The following is a 17,005-nucleotide window of genomic DNA, read 5'->3' on the forward strand; positions in this document are numbered from 1 at the left end:
CCCCCCCCCCCCCCCCCCCCCCATCTTCTCTCCTTCCTAAGGCTTGATCTCGCCATTACCCTGTCTCCAGCCTGGCTTATCAGCCTTAATTAGTAAAAGCTTTTTTTTTTTTTTTTTTTTCCTTTAACGAAACGTTTTTCTTCTTACTTCAGATGATTTCTTTTTCTAGTTTTTATTATTCTGAGTGCTTTTGTAAGACCTGAGTCAGTTCTCAGGCCAATCTCTGAAGGTCGATCACGATTTATTGGCTGAAGGTGACCTCTTCATAAGCTCAGTGAAGCCGCCAGACATTGGAGTTGGCCTTCCTTGAGTGTTCTCCCTGTCTGAAGCTCAGATAAGCACTTCCATCCATGGTAGTTATCCTTGTGACAGGCTTCTGAGGTGAGTACATCTCTAGACTGGTGCCCTGTGAGCTGGACAGCAGGTGTTTTCTGCTGGGGTTGTACAGAGTTCTTAAATTTTTTATTTTAATCATGAACATTTAAAAGTTGGGACATTTTGGGGCGCCTGGGTGGCTCAGTCGGTTAGGCGTCTGACTTCGGCTCAGGTCACGATCTCGCGGTCCGTGAGTTCGAGCCCCGCGTCGGGCTCTGTGCTGACTGCTCAGAGCCTGGAGCCTGTTTCAGATTCTGTGTCTCCCTCTCTCTCTGACCCTCCCCCGTTCATGCTCTGTCTCTCTCTGTCTCAAAAATAAATAAATGTTAAAAAAAATTAAAAAAAAAAGTTGGGACATTTCACACAGAAATCTAATTCTTTTTCGGCTTCTCTTAAAAAGTCTTTAAGCTTTGGCAATACTGAGCCCCCAACGGCCCCCTTTGAATACAACATGACTTCTTGAGGCTCTGAGTGCCATCTTACATCCAAGCCACTCGTCATATGTTGTGCTGCCTGCTTGCTGGAGGCGTTTAGAGTTTTGATCTCTGCTTTGCTTACTGACTCACCTTTCCGTGGTGCTTTTCTGAAGTCTTTTAGGGACTTCAATTCCCACACATCAAATATGACATTTGCTTCCCCCTAGACCTGCTCAGTCCTAGAGCCTAGACTGTGGAAGCGTTTCCTCCCCCGTTCAAGAAGGGGCTAATGTCTGTCATATAGTAGGTGCTCAATAAATATTTTCCGAACCGTTAAATAAATGTTGAGACTTCATTTGGTCCGGTTTAGGTGATCCCGTGCTAGGATCCAAACCGCTCAGCTTCCCCAGAGTCCTTGAAGTGGCCCCTTTTGTCTGGTAGAGAAACATTTGCCCAACAGTCAAGACGTGTCCACATTTTTGGGACTCAGTGCACTCTTGGAACTGCCACTGACATGGCCTCAGGAGTGACTTCCCTTACTCCGGATGCTTGTCATGCTCCTTGTTGATGGAGAAACACTCACAGAATGAATAGTTCATCTTTTCCACAGCCCCCTGTCACTTTCCAGTTTATAGCTCGCTGGCTTGAAAATAGTAATTTTTTTAAGTTCATTTATTTTTGAGAGAGCGAGAATGCATGTTTGTGCGAGAAGGGGAGGGTCAGAAAGAGAGGGAGAGGGAATCCCAACCAGGCTCCGCTCTGACAGCAGATAGCCCAGCGCGGGGCTCTATCTCACAAACTAAACTGCGAGATCATGACCTGAGCCGAAGCTGGACGCTTAGCCGACTGGGGCACCCAGGTGCCCCTGGCTTGAAAATACTCCTGACTTTTGCTACAACTGCGTACATCCCTCTTTACCTTGAAGATTAAGATGCCTGGAAATAATGACCAGAGACAAACCCCAGGGGTAACATTTTTTGTTCATCAGAGTGACAGTAGAATAGATCAGAGTCCTAAAACACAATTAACTCCAAAAGCAGGGTTGCAAATTCAAAATGCTGCGGAGGCAAGTGTAGTTGAAATGCAGCCACATGAGAGCAGGCCCTGAAGGTGGGAAATATGAGTCCAGGGTTGCCCAATGATCTGCTTGTTTTCAAGAAAATCGATTTTATGAGAACTCTACTCATTTTTAAATGTCAGAAACAAAGTTTTAAGGAAATTAAACCCCTGTGAGCCCACAGCACGCCCATAGGCTGGTACAGGGGCCAGTTGTGCCTGGTACTGGATGAAAGGATGCGTCTCAGAGGACTCTGATGGCCGCAGGCCACGGGCATGGAAATGTTTCCTGGAATCTGACCCCAGAGCTGGCCCCACTCCTTTCCTCTGACCCATGTGCCCTGCTCAGAGGAGAGATGGGTTCTTCACCCTAGAAAGTGAAGCGCAGTCTCTGTCCTCCATTTTGGGAGCCTTAGTTCTCAGGTCCAAATGGAAAACAAAGACTAAGTGGTGGGGTAGGCAGTCCGGGCCCCTGTCGATATAGCTGGGTCAGACCCTTTTACCCCTGCTCTCCCTGGCCTTGAGAGGGAGCTGGGGGAGAGCAGATCTAGAAAAATCAGATTGGTCCCACATCTTTTCAAGCTGTGGGGCATGGGGTGGGGGGTGGTGGAGAGGAGAGTTCCTGGGCCTATTTCCTAAGTTTGCTCTGAGGGAGAGAGAACTCCCTGCCAGTCTTGGGGAGAGCCCAGACGACCTGCTCACAAGCCTGGGCGCCTTACGTGAAATCCAGGACCGTGAGAGACCATAAGACCTTCAGAGGCCCTGTGTGTTGTGAAGGACCATCGTGCCCCTCTGCCAGAAAAGTGCACTCACTCCTGTGAGGACAGCTGCAGTGCCTTCTTTGAAACGTCAAATATCTGGTCCTTCCACAGAATTTGTTTTCCAATCTCCGCATCCTGCTCTACTGGTAGCACAAGAACGTACCAGGTAAAGCGATCGTCAGCTGGCAGTGCAGATCTAGGACTCAGGTCCCTGCCTAGAGCAGGTGCAGCCCAGCTCCGGACCCCAGCCCCGGAACGCTCGAAGCTGGGAACCCTGTAGGGCTGCAGCTGCGTGGGGAACGGGATATGGGAGGGACTTCCTGTTGTCCCTAATCCCAGTCTCCACCCGGCTCCCCGGCCCGGTGTAGGCTGTGGAGTCTCCCTTCCCGGGGGAGGGGGCCCCCAGCGCCCGAGGTGCCCCCTCCGCCTCCACTTCGGTGAGAGGGGTGCTGGGGAGGGCGCCTGGATCCCGAGATCCACACGGGTGGCCAGCTGGCGGGAGGGGACGGGGTCAAAGGTGGAAGGCTTCAGGCTGGTGGGGAGAGAAGGGGGCCCGGACCCAGGTTCGGGAAGGGGAAGGACGTGGGCCATCCAGGCCTGTGAACAGGATGGACTCTTGTCCCCGTCGGGTGGTTACCGCTGCAGGGAGGGCTGCTGAGACCGGGCAGCGCAATTTCTGGATCCCAGGCGGCGGAGTCAGGCTGAGCACAGGCTGTGTGTGCCCTGCGTCTGGGAGACAGTGGAGCCCAGATTCCTCAGCTGAGCCGGCTGTGATGGATGGGGTCACACCCAGCACCTGTTTTGTACGGTCTCTGCAGACCTTTCGGCTCCTGATGACAAGAGATCCAGATGCCGAGTCAGCTCTGGCTTTCCCTAACTGGTTTGCTCTGAGATGCAGAGTTCTGGCTTCAGCGACAAAGGGGATGATACAAAACAGCATTCTGTCAAGTGAGGGACCAAACAACACCAGAGAGAATGAGGTCACCGGAGGGCATCTGGGGAGGCTTTATTTCTGATTGGGACCAAGCGTGGGTCTGGGCTTGCGTGGGGATTTCCAGGGTGCTTTGGAGGTGTCCGGGAGACGATGGCTGACTTACATTTCTGCTCTGGTAGGCTCCTGGCCAGAAGCTGGAGGGGGCTTGGCCAATAAGAAGGAGAAACGACGGAGTTGTGCTTTCTACCTCTGAGATAGAAATGTCTGCAGACGGCAGAGCCGCCCAGGCTACCCAGGACAAGGAGAGAGCCCGAGAGGTATGGACCGGGCGCTGGGTGAGGGATGCATGCCTTGGAAGGGATTGGAGCGGGAGGGGGTTTTCAAGGTAGGGTGTCTACGCCAGTGGAAGACTTAGACTCACTGGGGCGGATGGGGGTGATGGGAGGAGTTGGTGCTATGACCGGAAAGTTCTTGCACTGGGAATTGACAGCCAGAGAGCTGCTCGGCTCTGCCTGCTGAGTTCAGGAGTCTGTCGGCCAAAGGCTACATGAAATAGCGGGGAGCCTGCGTGGGGGTCCCACTGGTGAGGTTGTGCCCAGCGCACGTGGGGGAGCCTCAGTTTACCCTCCGCTCCCTCCTGCCTAGCACCCCATCTCCTCTCTCCCTGGGTCTGAGCTCCTTGTCTCCTTCCTGTACCTGATGCCCATGTATGTAATTACACCCTGCGGGAGGACCTGGGCCCCTGAGCTTGGAATCAAAGGAATATGAGTCAGCTGCAGCCAGGTGTGTGACCTTGGGCAAGTCCCCTGGCTTCTGGGAACCAGGTGTGTCGTCTATAAAATGTATACCCTGTGCCTGCCTGCTGCTGCCACCTGTCTCATCCAGATCGTTATTGTCACATATGCAATAACAACACCCACAGCAACCAGAACCTAGATCAGAGAAACAGATCGCCTCAACGAGCAGGTGTAAGGACAAGCACAAATCAAGAGCAGATCTCCCTCAGCTCACCGTGGGTTTACATTCTGATAAACCCGCTGGAAGCTGAAAATATTATTAAGTGGAAAATGCATTTAATACATGCTCTACTGAGCATCAGAGCCTAATCTCACCTACCTTAAACGTGCTCAGAACACTCAGAGCAGCCTACCTTGGGTAAAACCACCTAACACAAAGCCGATCTCGTAATTTAGTGCTGAGTATCTCACGTGATGTACCGAACACCGTGCTGAAGGAGGAAGACAGAATGGCCACCAGTTTGTGGTCATTTACGCTCGTGACCACGCGGCTGACCGGAAGCCATGTCTCCTGCCGCCTGGCGTCCTGAGCGAGGATCGTGGTACACATCGCTAGCCCAGGGAAAGGGGCAAATTCAGACTTCGAAGTGTGGTTTCTACCCAACGTGTGCCGCTTCTGTACCATCATAAAGTCGAAAGCTCGTTAAGTTGAGCCGTTGAGAGTCAGGGACCATCGGCGTTACGTCTCGCACTTTCGTACGGTAGAAGGTACAAAGACGTGTCAACACTGCGTGCTTTCGCTTCCACGATGCCTTTGTAACACCCAGTGGGCTTCGCACGCCCCTGACATTCTCTCCTGCTGGATTCTGTCAACTCGCACAGTACAGTTATAGTAATTATTTCTGGCACCGCTCTGTGTTTATCCAGAATGTTCCAGAGTAGGCAGCTCTTTCTCACAGGGGATCTGTGTGTGAGGCAGAGTAGCTGAGTTTTGGAGGCTGCCTGGCTCGTGTGGCTCCCAGGCCCTCCAACTCCTGGCCTGAGGGTCTTCCCTTTGGGGCTCTGATATACACAGACGTGGGGGCGGTGTGGAGAGAGAAGTCTGAGTTCTCAGCAGAAGCCTGGCCAGTCCCTGTGCTGTGGGTGATGATGAGGCCTCACGAGGAGCCCCCCAATGCAAAGGAAGTGACTTTCCCAAAGCTCTTGAGGTTTGTGGGAAGGCGGTGCCCACTCAGGGTTGAGCGGTGAGCGAGGGGCTGGTCTGGATCAAGCCCCGGTTGCCTGACCTTCCCACCTGAGGTTGATGTGAAGAAGGGACGAGTTAGGAGGACCCTGGAGAACCCTGGACGAGTTGCGGTGGGTGGTGCTGCAGGGGTGAGCCGGGAGGAGGTCTCCTTCTGTCAGACGAAGGTGGGCACAGGCCTCGGCACAGTTAGAGGTACCCTTGGACTTGTTTCTCCAAACTAAAAAAACTCCAACTTCCGTGACCGAATTGAGTCAGGCTGGAAATGGCCCAGGGCTACATGATACCTCCCTGTCATATTCAGGAAATGGTGGCCCTGGGGCTGGCTTGTGAATCAGATACACCTGGAGTTCAAGTGCTGGCTGAGAATTCACAAGCTCTGTAATCTTGGGTCATGGTCGATCTCTGAGCCTGGGTGTGTTCGTTTCCTATGTCTGTGTAACAAACTGGGTGGCATAAAACAACTAGAATTCATTCTAAGGACACTGGTCGTTGGATCTAGGGCCCAGTCTAACTGCAGAATGATTTCATCTCAAGATCCTTTACTGATTACATCAGCAGAGACCTTTTTTTTCCAAATAAGGTCACATTGTGAGGTTCCAAGCAGACGGGAAATTTGGGGGACACCATTCAGCCCACCACACTTGGTGTCCTCTAACATGAAAGAGGAACCGTCCACACTGCTGTGGGAGGTACGAGGCTGGAACGGGGAGGAGACACCTGCTCTGTGGGCACCTGGCCAGCCCGCCCCTGGCCCGGCCTCGAGCCTCCCTTCCTTCCCGTGCTGTCCCGGCCTTGTGGGGGCGAACCAGGCACGTGCGGGGCCCCAGGGCCGGGAGAAGGAAGCAAGGCCAGCAGTGAGTTAGTTGCATTCGGGTGTGTTTGGCCACCTGGGTGTCGGCCGCTGCCAGGCCCCTCGGGTGTGGGGCTCGGCTGCGTCTCCCGTTCTCTGCCCAGGTGCTGACGGGGGCTGTCATTCCTAGGTTCCAGGTCATGGGCATCCTCGTCAAGGAATGCTCTCTGAGTCAGAGGAGACGGTGCCTTTGGGAGCTGCTCAGGAGTCTCCCCACATCAAGACGGAGCCGGAAGAGCCACAGCCTGAGGGGGCATCGCAGGGGGCCGGGGCCCGAGGAGAGCAGGGCTGGGTGTCCCTAAGCCAGGGCTCTAAGGACAAAGCTCTTTTCCTGCCCGGAGGAGGTGAGGAAAGGGATGGAGAGGGGCGCGGAGAGGGGCCCCTTCTCGGTGGCAGCTGTGGGGAGAGGTGGCGTCTGGTGCAGAGGCGGGGAGGGCGCGAGCTCTCCTGCCACGGAGAGGCCTGCGTGTGTGCGCACCTGCCCCCGACACGCCTCTCCCGCACAGCCTCGGAGCCTCTGACTGCACAGAGGCTACTGACCCTCTTCCTGGGTCAGGTCGGGGTGCAGTTTGAGGCAGCGGGGGGGGTGTCCCTGGTAAGCGGGGCGAGGCGGCCGCCCTGAGCACCTCTGTCCTCTCTCAGCCCTCCCCTCCCCCCAGATCCCCGTGCTCTCTCGTGAGGGGAGGACCAGAGACCGGCAGATGGCTGCGGCGCTCCTCACCGCCTGGTCCCAGGTGAGTGTCCCCGTCCAAGTCCAGGGCTGGAGGAACAGCAGAGGGATGTGGAGGAACTACATCGTCCCCTGGATGCGAGCGCCAGCCCGGGGGGTGGGGGCTGCAGGGGAGCGTGCGTGGAGACCCCGAGCTTCGGCTGCGGCGCCCGAAAGGGACGCTTGTTTCCGTCTCCCGGGTTGTACACAGCCGCCTCGTTCTTGCCCCCGCGAAGCCACCCTCGGGCGGCCGTCCTGCTTCACCAGCAGACACGAGGGCGGGGCTCACTCGGGGCAGCGGGTCAGGAGCCAGGTCGCCTTCCTCTTGGAGCCATGGTGCCCCTCCGGGGGGTCCTGGCGTGTCCTGGAGAGTGGGCGTTTTGTGTTGTTGCAGATGCCAGTGACCTTCGAGGACGTGGCCCTGTACCTCTCCCGGGAGGAGTGGGGGCGGCTGGACCACGCGCAGCAGAACTTCTACAGGGACGTCCTGCAGAAGAGGAACGGGCTGTCCTTGGGTAAGGGCCGGGTCGTGCCCGAGGTGGGGCCCTCCCACTCTTACCTCCTCCTCCCCTTCCAGGGCGCGAAGTCCTTCTCGCCGCTCCTCTGGACCACGCCGTTCCACGGCACCTTCCTGGTGAAGGACATGCGCTCCAGCTGTGCTGACTGACGTGGTAGCCACGAGCCCCCGGGCCAGATGTGGCCGCTCAGCATGAGAAATGTGGCTGGAGCTACTTTTTATTTATTTATTAATTTCACTTTAATCAGCGCAAACTTGAATTGAGGTAGCCCCATCTGGCTAGCGGCTCCGGGGGGGGGGGGTGGCAGGACTGACCTGGGGGTTCTGCTCCTGGCTCTTCGGAAGTGCTCGCTCCGCTCCAGCTTCCTGCCCCTCCGAGCCCCGTGTGAGAGGTGTCTGCGCGGACACCGGTGTCTGGGCTCCGCATCGGGAGCTGCCGGCCGGGGGGTGGGGCGGGCCACGGTCAGCTCCTCTCTCCAGGCCCCCAGACCCCTTGCTGTCTCACATCCACCCGAGGGGCCTGTCCTCTTGGAGAGGACATTTTTCTCACGGTAAGTAAAGTCCCAGCACTTTTTTCAGACTCTGGTTTTCTTGGCAGAATTCTACGAGGTCGGATGGAAAACTCAGAGCACCCGTTCATTGACTGTCATTCATTCATTCATCCAGTCTGTCTGTCTGTCAGTACACACTGACAGTCTGTCAGTTGCACACTGGCTAGTCCAGTGGAGCTGGGGGCTTGGGAATCCCCCCTTGACTCTGATGGTGGGCCTCCGGGTCTGGGCAGCTCAGTCCTTTAATTATCTCAGGCTTGCTCTCCACCCACTGTTAACCATGCCCGGGGCACAGACCGGCAGGTCCAGGCAAGTCCTGGGAGATCACAGGGAACCCGGCACCCATTTGCAGCCCATGGCAAGCCTCACGGATGCCCTACCCACTGGTTGGTCCATCGCATTCCTTCCCCGGTGCAGGGCTGGGGTCAGGGCGTGGAGGCTGGGCTCCTCCACTCTCTTACTGACTTGACCAGAATCCCCAGGCTCACGCCCCAGGAGACTTGGCCAGTTCGCCTTTGGTCCCTGACTTCTGGGTGGTCACCACAGCCGGCCTCCTCGCCCAGGCCCTCCCACTTGGCTTCCTGTCCCCCACCGCCCCTCCCCCGGGAGCCCTTTCTGCTCACGGTCTGGGAAGGTGCAGGAGCGGGAAACATTGCTGGGCCGCTGCTGGGGGCCTGTGTGCCATAAGGGGTTCATGGGCAGCTGGCCTCACGCACCCCCTCTCCCGTTACTCCTGGTGCTCGTTCAGGGATACTAGATGGGGCCCAGCTCAGCCCTGAGAGGAGCGTGTCTGGCATTTACCCCAGAACCTGCTTCCTAGAGACGGGTGGACACCTGACCCCAAGTGATGTTTGAACTCGCTTAGTTTTACCCCACGTGTGCAGAGCTGTGTCCTTGGCAGGTGGGGGTGGGGAGGGGGTGTCCCCTGCTGTGCCGCCTGGTGACTGAGCGCAGCATCTCTTGTCTCTTTTTGGCCAGGGTTTCCCTTCAGCAGACCTTTCTGGGCCTCCCAAGGACAGGGCAAGGGTGAGGCCTCGGGCTCCTGCCGGCAGATGGGAGATGAGGAGAAGACAGGTGCGTGCAGGGGTGGCAGGTGGGCGGGGCGGTGGGGTCACTGCTGTCACTCCCAGGCGCCCCTCGTCAGCCTGGACTCTCCGTTTCCCCTGGGGTTCAGGCACACGGCCCTTCCAGGGGAGGGCCTTCAGCTCCCCGTCTTCTCCAGGGGGTGGCTTTTACTTCCAGGATCCCTGCTCTTACCTCCATCTCCAGAGTCCCCCTGGGTCCCTCACCAAAGTCTCTCTCTTGCCGGAAACCCTCTTTCTCCAGGAGCCATTGAGGTGGGGAAGGAGGAGCCGGCCCCATCCCCGGCAGCCCTCCGGGACGCGAAGTCCTTCCGAAGCAGGGTGGGGAGAGCGCAGGGGAACGGCCTGCCGCGCGGGCAGGAGGTGGCCAGCGGCCAGAGCTCAGGGGCAGCCAGAGACGATGCGCAGCCGGGCCCCCCGGACGAGAGGCCGGCGAAACCGGCCCCGCCCGATGCCAGCCTGGCGAAAGCCCCGGAGGGCCGCCTCCCAGAGAAACCCAGAGAGGGGCGGACGGCCACCCCCGAGGGCAGCGAGGAGGGCCTGGCCCCCGACGGGGACGCGGGCAAGAAGACGTACACGTGCGAGCAGTGCGGCAAGGGCTTCAGCTGGCACTCGCACCTGGTGACACACCGGCGCACGCACACGGGCGAGAAGCCCTACGCCTGCACGGACTGCGGCAAGCGCTTCGGCCGCAGCTCGCACCTCATCCAGCACCAGATCATCCACACGGGCGAGAAGCCCTACACCTGCCCGTCCTGCTGGAAGAGCTTCAGCCACCACTCGACGCTCATCCAGCACCAGCGCATCCACACAGGCGAGAAGCCCTACGTGTGCGACCGCTGCGCCAAGCGCTTCACCCGCCGCTCGGACCTGGTCACCCACCAGGGCACGCACACGGGCGCCAAGCCCCACAAGTGCCCCATCTGCGGCAAGTGCTTCACGCAGAGCTCGGCCCTGGTCACCCACCAGCGCACGCACACCGGCGTCAAGCCCTACCCGTGCCCCGAGTGCGGCAAGTGCTTCAGCCAGCGCTCCAACCTCATCGCGCACAACCGCACGCACACGGGCGAGAAGCCCTACCACTGCCTCGACTGCGGCAAGAGCTTCAGCCACAGCTCGCACCTCACCGCCCACCAGCGCACCCACCGCGGCGTCCGGCCCTACTCCTGCCCGCTCTGTGGCAAGAGCTTCAGCCGCCGCTCCAACCTGCACCGGCACGAGAAGATCCACACCGCGGGGCCCAAGGCCCTGGCCGTGCTGATGCTGGGGGCGGCGGGGGCCCTGGCGGCACCCCCGCAGGCTCCCACTTAGGAGGCGGGGTGGGGGGGGTGGCCGTGGGGGAGACGCGGGGGCTGCGTGAGAGGGGGTGTGGGCAGGGAGAGGGAGGTGCTGGCATGGGGGCGGGGCATGACCGTGGGGAGGAGCTGGGGCGAGGCGCAGGCACGCTAGCTGCAAATTAAAGGCCTTGGAGTTCCAGCCACCGCCTGTGCTCTGTCTCGTGGGGGCCCCGGTGGTGACGCCGACTCCCGGGGCTCCCGGGTCAGCCACGTTGGCGCCAACGTGGCTGAGGCGTCCCTGAAATCCTGGTTGTGGGGCTTGGGTACTCCCGTCCCCAGCCTTGACCTGGCTTGGGGCCATTCCAAAGCATCAGGACCCTAAGTCTACAAGCAAAGGCTTCTGGGCACAGAAACCTGAAGCCCACCAGCCACTTCTGAGACCGTGGGTCCCCCTGCCAGGGCGGTCTGCTCCTGCTGCCATCACTCTTGTCCCAGGCACATTGACCGCCGAGCCCTGGACCCTCCCCGGGCTCTTCTCTTTGGGAGCTGGAGCAGGGCTGAGCCACCATGGAAACTCCTGTTCCTTGTCTGGTGCTCTGTCTCCTGTCTCAGGCACCGGAAGCCTGTTTTGTGATTGAACATTTTCCATCTGCTTCCACTGGGGCCCAGCCGCAATCCAGTGAGGATTCCTCCCTTAACAGGGACCACTGGCCTTCCTGGTGCCTTCAAAGGCTGCCGCCAGCTCCCTCTGCTACTTTTCACCTCCTTGGCCTCTTCGTACATGTCTTTTATAATTTGCCCTATCTGCCTCTGCCTGGGTCTTCTACTCTTGGCCTTCTGGTTTTTGACCTCTGTAGCTTCTATTTCCCATTCTTTATTTTTTTTTTTCCCCCTCTGGGGAGGAATGGGCTCAGCCGCTTATTATCCAAGATTTGCAGCTCGGCTCCCAAGATAACATTCACTTCTGTCATCAACTGACCTTGAGGACATCTGCTTGAGGGAGGCTGTTGAGGCTCCACCTGCTTCCATGGATCAAGCTCTAGGGGAGCTTGGACAGGAGACTGGACTGAGAATAGTAATAGCTGCCAGTTAAGCGGCTGCCTGCCAGGTGTGAGACCAAGTGCCGTGTATATGTCGCTTCTACGCTCCATAACTCTGAGCAGTTGATTCCATCCCAGTTCTGTAGATGAGGAAACTGAGGCTGAGAGAGAAATCCAGTAACTTAACCAACAACCAGTGAGCTGGGAGCTGGGGTTCAGGTCCAGGAATTTTGTTGTGTAAAGAATACTCCTCTTTCCATGCACCCTGACAACTACTGACTGTCTAATGCGTGTTATGAGGTAGGGCTGTCTAAAAAGAGTAAGACAAGACTGTAAACTTGACCTTCAGGAGTGCTGAACCCAGCTGGAGATGGCAAGCGGGGTGGGGGGTGGGTAATCAGCGGCATGCCAGAAAGCTGCTGACTAGCGCAGGCCCGGGCACGATACCAAGGGCTCCGTGGGTCTCAGTCCACTTCTCCCTAGAGACCCATCCAGAGGCCCACCATTCTGGGACAAAGCTGCCGGGAACATTTTAAGAGTGGAACTTGGCAATTTAGATATTTGACAAGAGCAACTAAGACGGCAGAGGTAGCTGAGGTACCTTGGAAGGGCCTAGAATGTCAGGCCGAAGGGTGTTCGTGATTTGGTGGGGGGGAGGCAGCTGGCCAGGCGGGGGGGACGCCAGGGAAGGGCCTTCGTGTCTCTGGGTATCCGCTCGGATGTGGCCCGTTTCCTTCTGGCTTCTGCTCACACCTGACCGCCCAGCTGCTCGGTTCGGCTCGGGAGAGCCCCACCTGGGTGCTCACCGTTTACCTGCGCCTGCGCGGTCAAAAGAAGGGCGAGGGCGGAGGCGGGGAATATTCCGTGTGGGCTCCCCACCCGCTTCCTGTGCGGCCCGAAGGCAAGGCCCAGTCCGGTCGAAGGGGCTCAGGGCCCAGCTCGGTCTGGGGTCATTTCTTCCCTTGCTGGGGTGACTCCGCGGGGTAGGGAGGCGGGACGCGTGCGAGGGTCTCGTAAGCGGGACAAGCTCACTGGGCGCCCTCACAGCAAGGAGGATGGGTTCCGGAATGTCCCGCCCCCACCCTTGCCCTTAGCCAATCAGACGTCTGGACGGGGCAAGAGGCGGGCACCGGTGGACCCGGCCAATCACGGCCGTCTCTCTCACCCTTCCGCTCCCCGGGCCACAAGATTGCCCCGTAATGGCCGGAAATCTCCGCTTTGACAATTTCCCTTTTCTTCTCTGCCACGCGTCGGGCTCGGAAGGGTCCAGCGACCGGGTGCTGGATTACTGGCTTCGCCAACCCGCGAGACTTCACAGCCGGCTTGGGCTTACCGAGATGCAAAGCCTCCTGCGGTCTTAGACTGGACGTGGGCAGAGGGCTGAGGGCCTGGGCCAGAGCCACTTCCGGCTTGGCGCCCTCAGTCCTCTCGTCTCGTTGCTGGCTGGAGACTCCGGGACCCCGAACCCAGCAGGCACCTACGACCCCTGCACTGGAGCTCGGTGGCCGCCTGCGCTCCTCCCGCCGGCCGGCGCTCTAGCACCTTCCAAGCCTTGGAGCAGGGCCTGACGGTGCTGCCAGGGAGAGCCGGGCGCGGGGGCGGGACGGCCTGGAAGGAGAGCTCAGGCCTCTTCCGGGGGGAGTCGGGGAGACTGAGGTGGCTAGTGCGAGGGGTGTGGGGGTGGCTCTGGGTGCTGTGTGGAGGGAGGTAAAGGGCGGGGAAACGTTAAATAGGGGCTTTGCTGCATTCACTCATTCATTTTGCAGATACGGAATGAATGCGAGTGTTCCACGTTCTTTGCTAAACGTTGAGGAATAAGCGGTGAAAAGGCCAGAAAAGATCTTTGCCCTCTCCGGGTTCCGGTCTAGTGAGAGAGACCGACATGCAGATAAGTGACACAGACATTAATTTCAAGTAGTGACAAATATCAGAAAGGAACGGGTGAAACAATGTTAGGAACGGATTGTCAGAAAGGGCCTCTTCAAGGAGGGAAGTTTTAAACTGAGACTTGGAAAAGACAAGAAGCCATTTTACTAGGATTTGGGGGTAGAACTTCATGCACAGGAAACGGAATGAATAAAGGCCCGGCCACCAGGAAGAGACTGAAATGACACCTCTCTTGGGAGGGAAGGTAGGAGATGACTGCAGGAGGGGAGGCTAGAAGGTGACAGTGCTCAGGACTATGGTCTGAAGTTTCTCCTTGGCGTGTGGCAGAGGGTGGAGAAAGGAGGTTATGAGGATGGTCCACCCTTCCTCCTCGGGCCGTCCTGTGGCATGTGGTCAGACACGATCCCTTGCCTGGGTTGTAAAGACAGCACTCTGTGGCCTGCACCTCTGTCACCTCCTAGAGCACCTGTTTTTCTCTTCTCAACTAACAAAGTTATGGACTAGTCATGAAGATTAGTACTACAATCCCCACAGGCCACTGACCAGAACAAGTTTGGCTCAAATCTTAAGGAGAAAATGGAAAAAAGGCCTGGAGGGCCTAAATCCTGCACCCTCTTAAGTACCCCACACTCCTGTGGGCATGCCCAGGTGACAGGTTCCTGGCGATGCTGAACTCCCTGGGACTAAACCACTCTTTACTGAGCACTTCTTGTGTGTTAAAAGTTAGTGCTGGGCTAAGTGGTCTTACATATATATTCTCTTATTTATTTAATCCTTTCAGAATCTTAGGAGGTAGTGAATCAGTTAGGATTCAGTTCAACTACAAATAACAGATCCAAAAGAGCAGGACCTTAACCAAGATGTAAGTGTATTTCTCACGATAACGTGCGCAGGTGGGCTGGAGGTAGGCAGCCTCCGTCAGGACAAGTGTGGCAGCCCTAGCCTGGTGAGCCAGCACGGACCCAGGCCCTCATCTCACCATCCCAAAACCAGGAGTCTCATCTCACCGCCAGTAAAGTCTCCTCTCACCATCCCAAAACCAGGAGTAGCATTGAACCGTACATGCTCATGTTTAAATGTTTTTATGTATGTTTTTGAAAGGCAGCACGCAAGTGGGGGTGGGGCAGGGAGGGAGGGAGACAGGATCCCAAGTGGGCTGTGCACTGATAGCAGAGAACCTGATGCCAGGCTCAAAACCACCAGCCGTGAGATCGTGACCTGAACTGGAGGCAGACACTTAGCCGTCTGAGCCACCCAGGCGCCCCAATACGTGCTAATTTAAACATTTTTTATCAAATGGGAATACCATGTACAAATTGCAGATGAAAGGAATGATTTCCTAGAGAAATTTTAAAAACTGTCAAAATTGAGGCAGGAAGACATGGAAATTCTGACTAGCCAGTATCCTATAGGGGAAATAATAAAAATAAATATTTTTATTTCTATCTCTTTAACATTTTTTTTGGTGTGTGTTTATTTTTGAGAGAGGTGTTTGTGTGTGCGCACATGCGTGTGAGTGGGGGGGCAGAAAGAGAGGGAGACACACAATCTGAAGCAGGCTCTAGGCTCCGAGCTGTCAGCATAGGGCCCGTCGCAGGGCTTCAACTTGAGAGATCAAGACTTTAGCCGAAGTCAGACACTCAGCTGACTGAGCCACCCAGGTGCTCCTTTATCATCTATTTTTAATGAAAAACAAAAACCTCTTAGTAGGCAATAATGGTAGGGTATACGTTCTGGTTGTAACAGAGGTCCAAAATAATAGTGGCTTAAACGCCATATCTATTCCTTTCTCACATCACTGCTTGGGTATAAATCTAGGGCTAGTTTGGCGCGTTCCACAGTCGTCGGGAATCCAGACGCTTTCCATCTTATTGCTTTGATACCTCTGGGGGTTACTTTCATTGGCATGGCCCGTGCCCTTAGGTCCAAATTTCTGCTAGCAGCTGGGGAAAAGAAAATAGGAAGACATGACCCATCCCTTTCGAACAAGATACATAAAAAATCATGTCTTCTCACATCTCCTTGCCTTCAGTTTAAGTACATGGCCATACTCAGCTGCAGAGGAGGCTGGGAAGGTATACTTCTTATTCTGAACGGCCATGTGCCCATTGAAAAATTGTTTAATTTTTTTCTAACGTTCATTTTTGAGACCGCAACAGAGCGTGAGCGGGGGAGGGACAGAGAGAGAGAGGGAGAGAGGTAGAATCTGAGGCAGGCTCAGCTCAGAGCCTGACACGGGCTTGAACTCAACAAACCGTGAGATCATGACCTGAACCGAAGCCAGAGGCTTAACTGAGCCCTCCAGGTGCCCCCCAAATTCTTACTATAGAGGGAGAAAACAGATATTGGGGAACAGCTAGTAGCTTTTCTGCTGCACATGAGAATAGATGCTCCTTAGTATGAGCATGAATATATATCAGAGACAAACAATGGACAGTTATAAATCACAAAACTGTTTATTAACCAAGACGATGTCTACTGTCCTCAATTTTTTTTTAATTTTTTAAACGTTTATTTATTTTTGAGACAGAGAGAGACAGAGCATGAACGGGGGAGGGTCAGAGAGAGAGGGAGACACAGAATCCGAAACAGGCTCCAGGCTCCGAGCTGTCAGCACAGAGCCCCACGCGGGGCTCGAACTCATGGATCGCGAGATCGTGACCTGAGCCGAAGCCGGCCGCTCAACCGACTGAGCCACCCAGGGGCCCCTGTCCTCAATTTTTGACACTGTTTCGAGGGTTCTGGACTAAAACTGAGAAAATGATGAGTATAAATTCCGGAAATGAATATAAATTTTCTGGAAAGAGAATGTTGACTTTTTCATTATTTATAGATTATACTTCCTAGCTAGAAAAATAAACTAAAATTAGAAAGAAAAAGAAGTGCTACTGGGTGATTAATTTCAATGTAATCGTATACAAATGACTTGTCATCTGCCAGCAATGCCCGATAATATATACAGTAAATGTGCCAGTTTTTTGTTTCTCAGCCCCCAACACATACATTTTGTCACCCTGTGCGATACTACAGCCTGTAGACCTTTCTACTTCGCTAGTCGACTTGGTGCTAGTCTTTGCCAATAGAGGGCGATGGAAGAACACTGTAAATCCCAAATCCACACCTAGAAAAGGGGACTCTCAAGTTTTTTTTTCCCCTGGGCAGCTTTCCACGGGGCCAGTAGAGGGAGGGAAGAAAGCAGCAGCAGCAGCAGCAGCCACTTTAGCAGCCTTCACAGAGCAGGCCTGGCATTTGCTCTCCAGCAAATGGTTCAAGCAAATAGTGGAAGGTGGGTGTTTGCATAAACGATCTGCACATACGGAAAAATGGAAAAATTCTAATTGTCCAAGAGGAAGCGATTTAAAATAAAATATGGAACTTGCATGCTATGGAATACTATGCAGTCTGCAAAAGAGATGCATTTTATTTACATGGGGTGACCTGCAAAGATATCCTTGATGGACTTTTGAGTCAACCTACAATACTTACATAGAATGATTCCAGATCTACAGTACAGGTATCCATAGATGTATAAGAACAGGCTAAAATATTAATGATACTCACTTCTGA

General features: G+C 55.6%; 1 protein-coding gene across 6 annotated transcripts; it reads left to right on the plus strand.

Moving 5' to 3' along the window:
• The first annotated feature begins 11 nt into the window (after positions 1-11).
• On the plus strand, positions 12-10,545 carry ZNF205 (zinc finger protein 205). 6 transcript variants are annotated; one of them, XM_049637377.1, is made up of 9 exons: positions 12-381; positions 2,720-2,774; positions 3,427-3,588; positions 3,722-3,859; positions 6,506-6,719; positions 7,018-7,109; positions 7,479-7,599; positions 9,131-9,226; positions 9,479-10,545. In XM_049637377.1, exons 3-9 carry the CDS (start codon positions 3,442-3,444, stop codon positions 10,543-10,545), a joined length of 1,875 nt encoding a protein of 624 aa, XP_049493334.1. In that variant the 5' UTR covers positions 12-381; positions 2,720-2,774; positions 3,427-3,441. The 6 variants fall into 6 exon arrangements, with proteins under 6 accessions (XP_049493334.1, XP_049493338.1, XP_049493336.1 ...); XM_049637381.1 differs by lacking the exon at positions 3,427-3,588; XM_049637379.1 differs by lacking the exons at positions 12-381; positions 2,720-2,774; positions 3,427-3,588 and adding an exon at positions 2,815-3,045.
• Positions 10,546-17,005: the final 6,460 nt, after the last annotated feature.

Source organism: Panthera uncia, chromosome E1 (genome assembly GCF_023721935.1).
Source record: "Panthera uncia isolate 11264 chromosome E1, Puncia_PCG_1.0, whole genome shotgun sequence".
Lineage (NCBI taxonomy): Eukaryota > Metazoa > Chordata > Mammalia > Carnivora > Felidae > Panthera > Panthera uncia.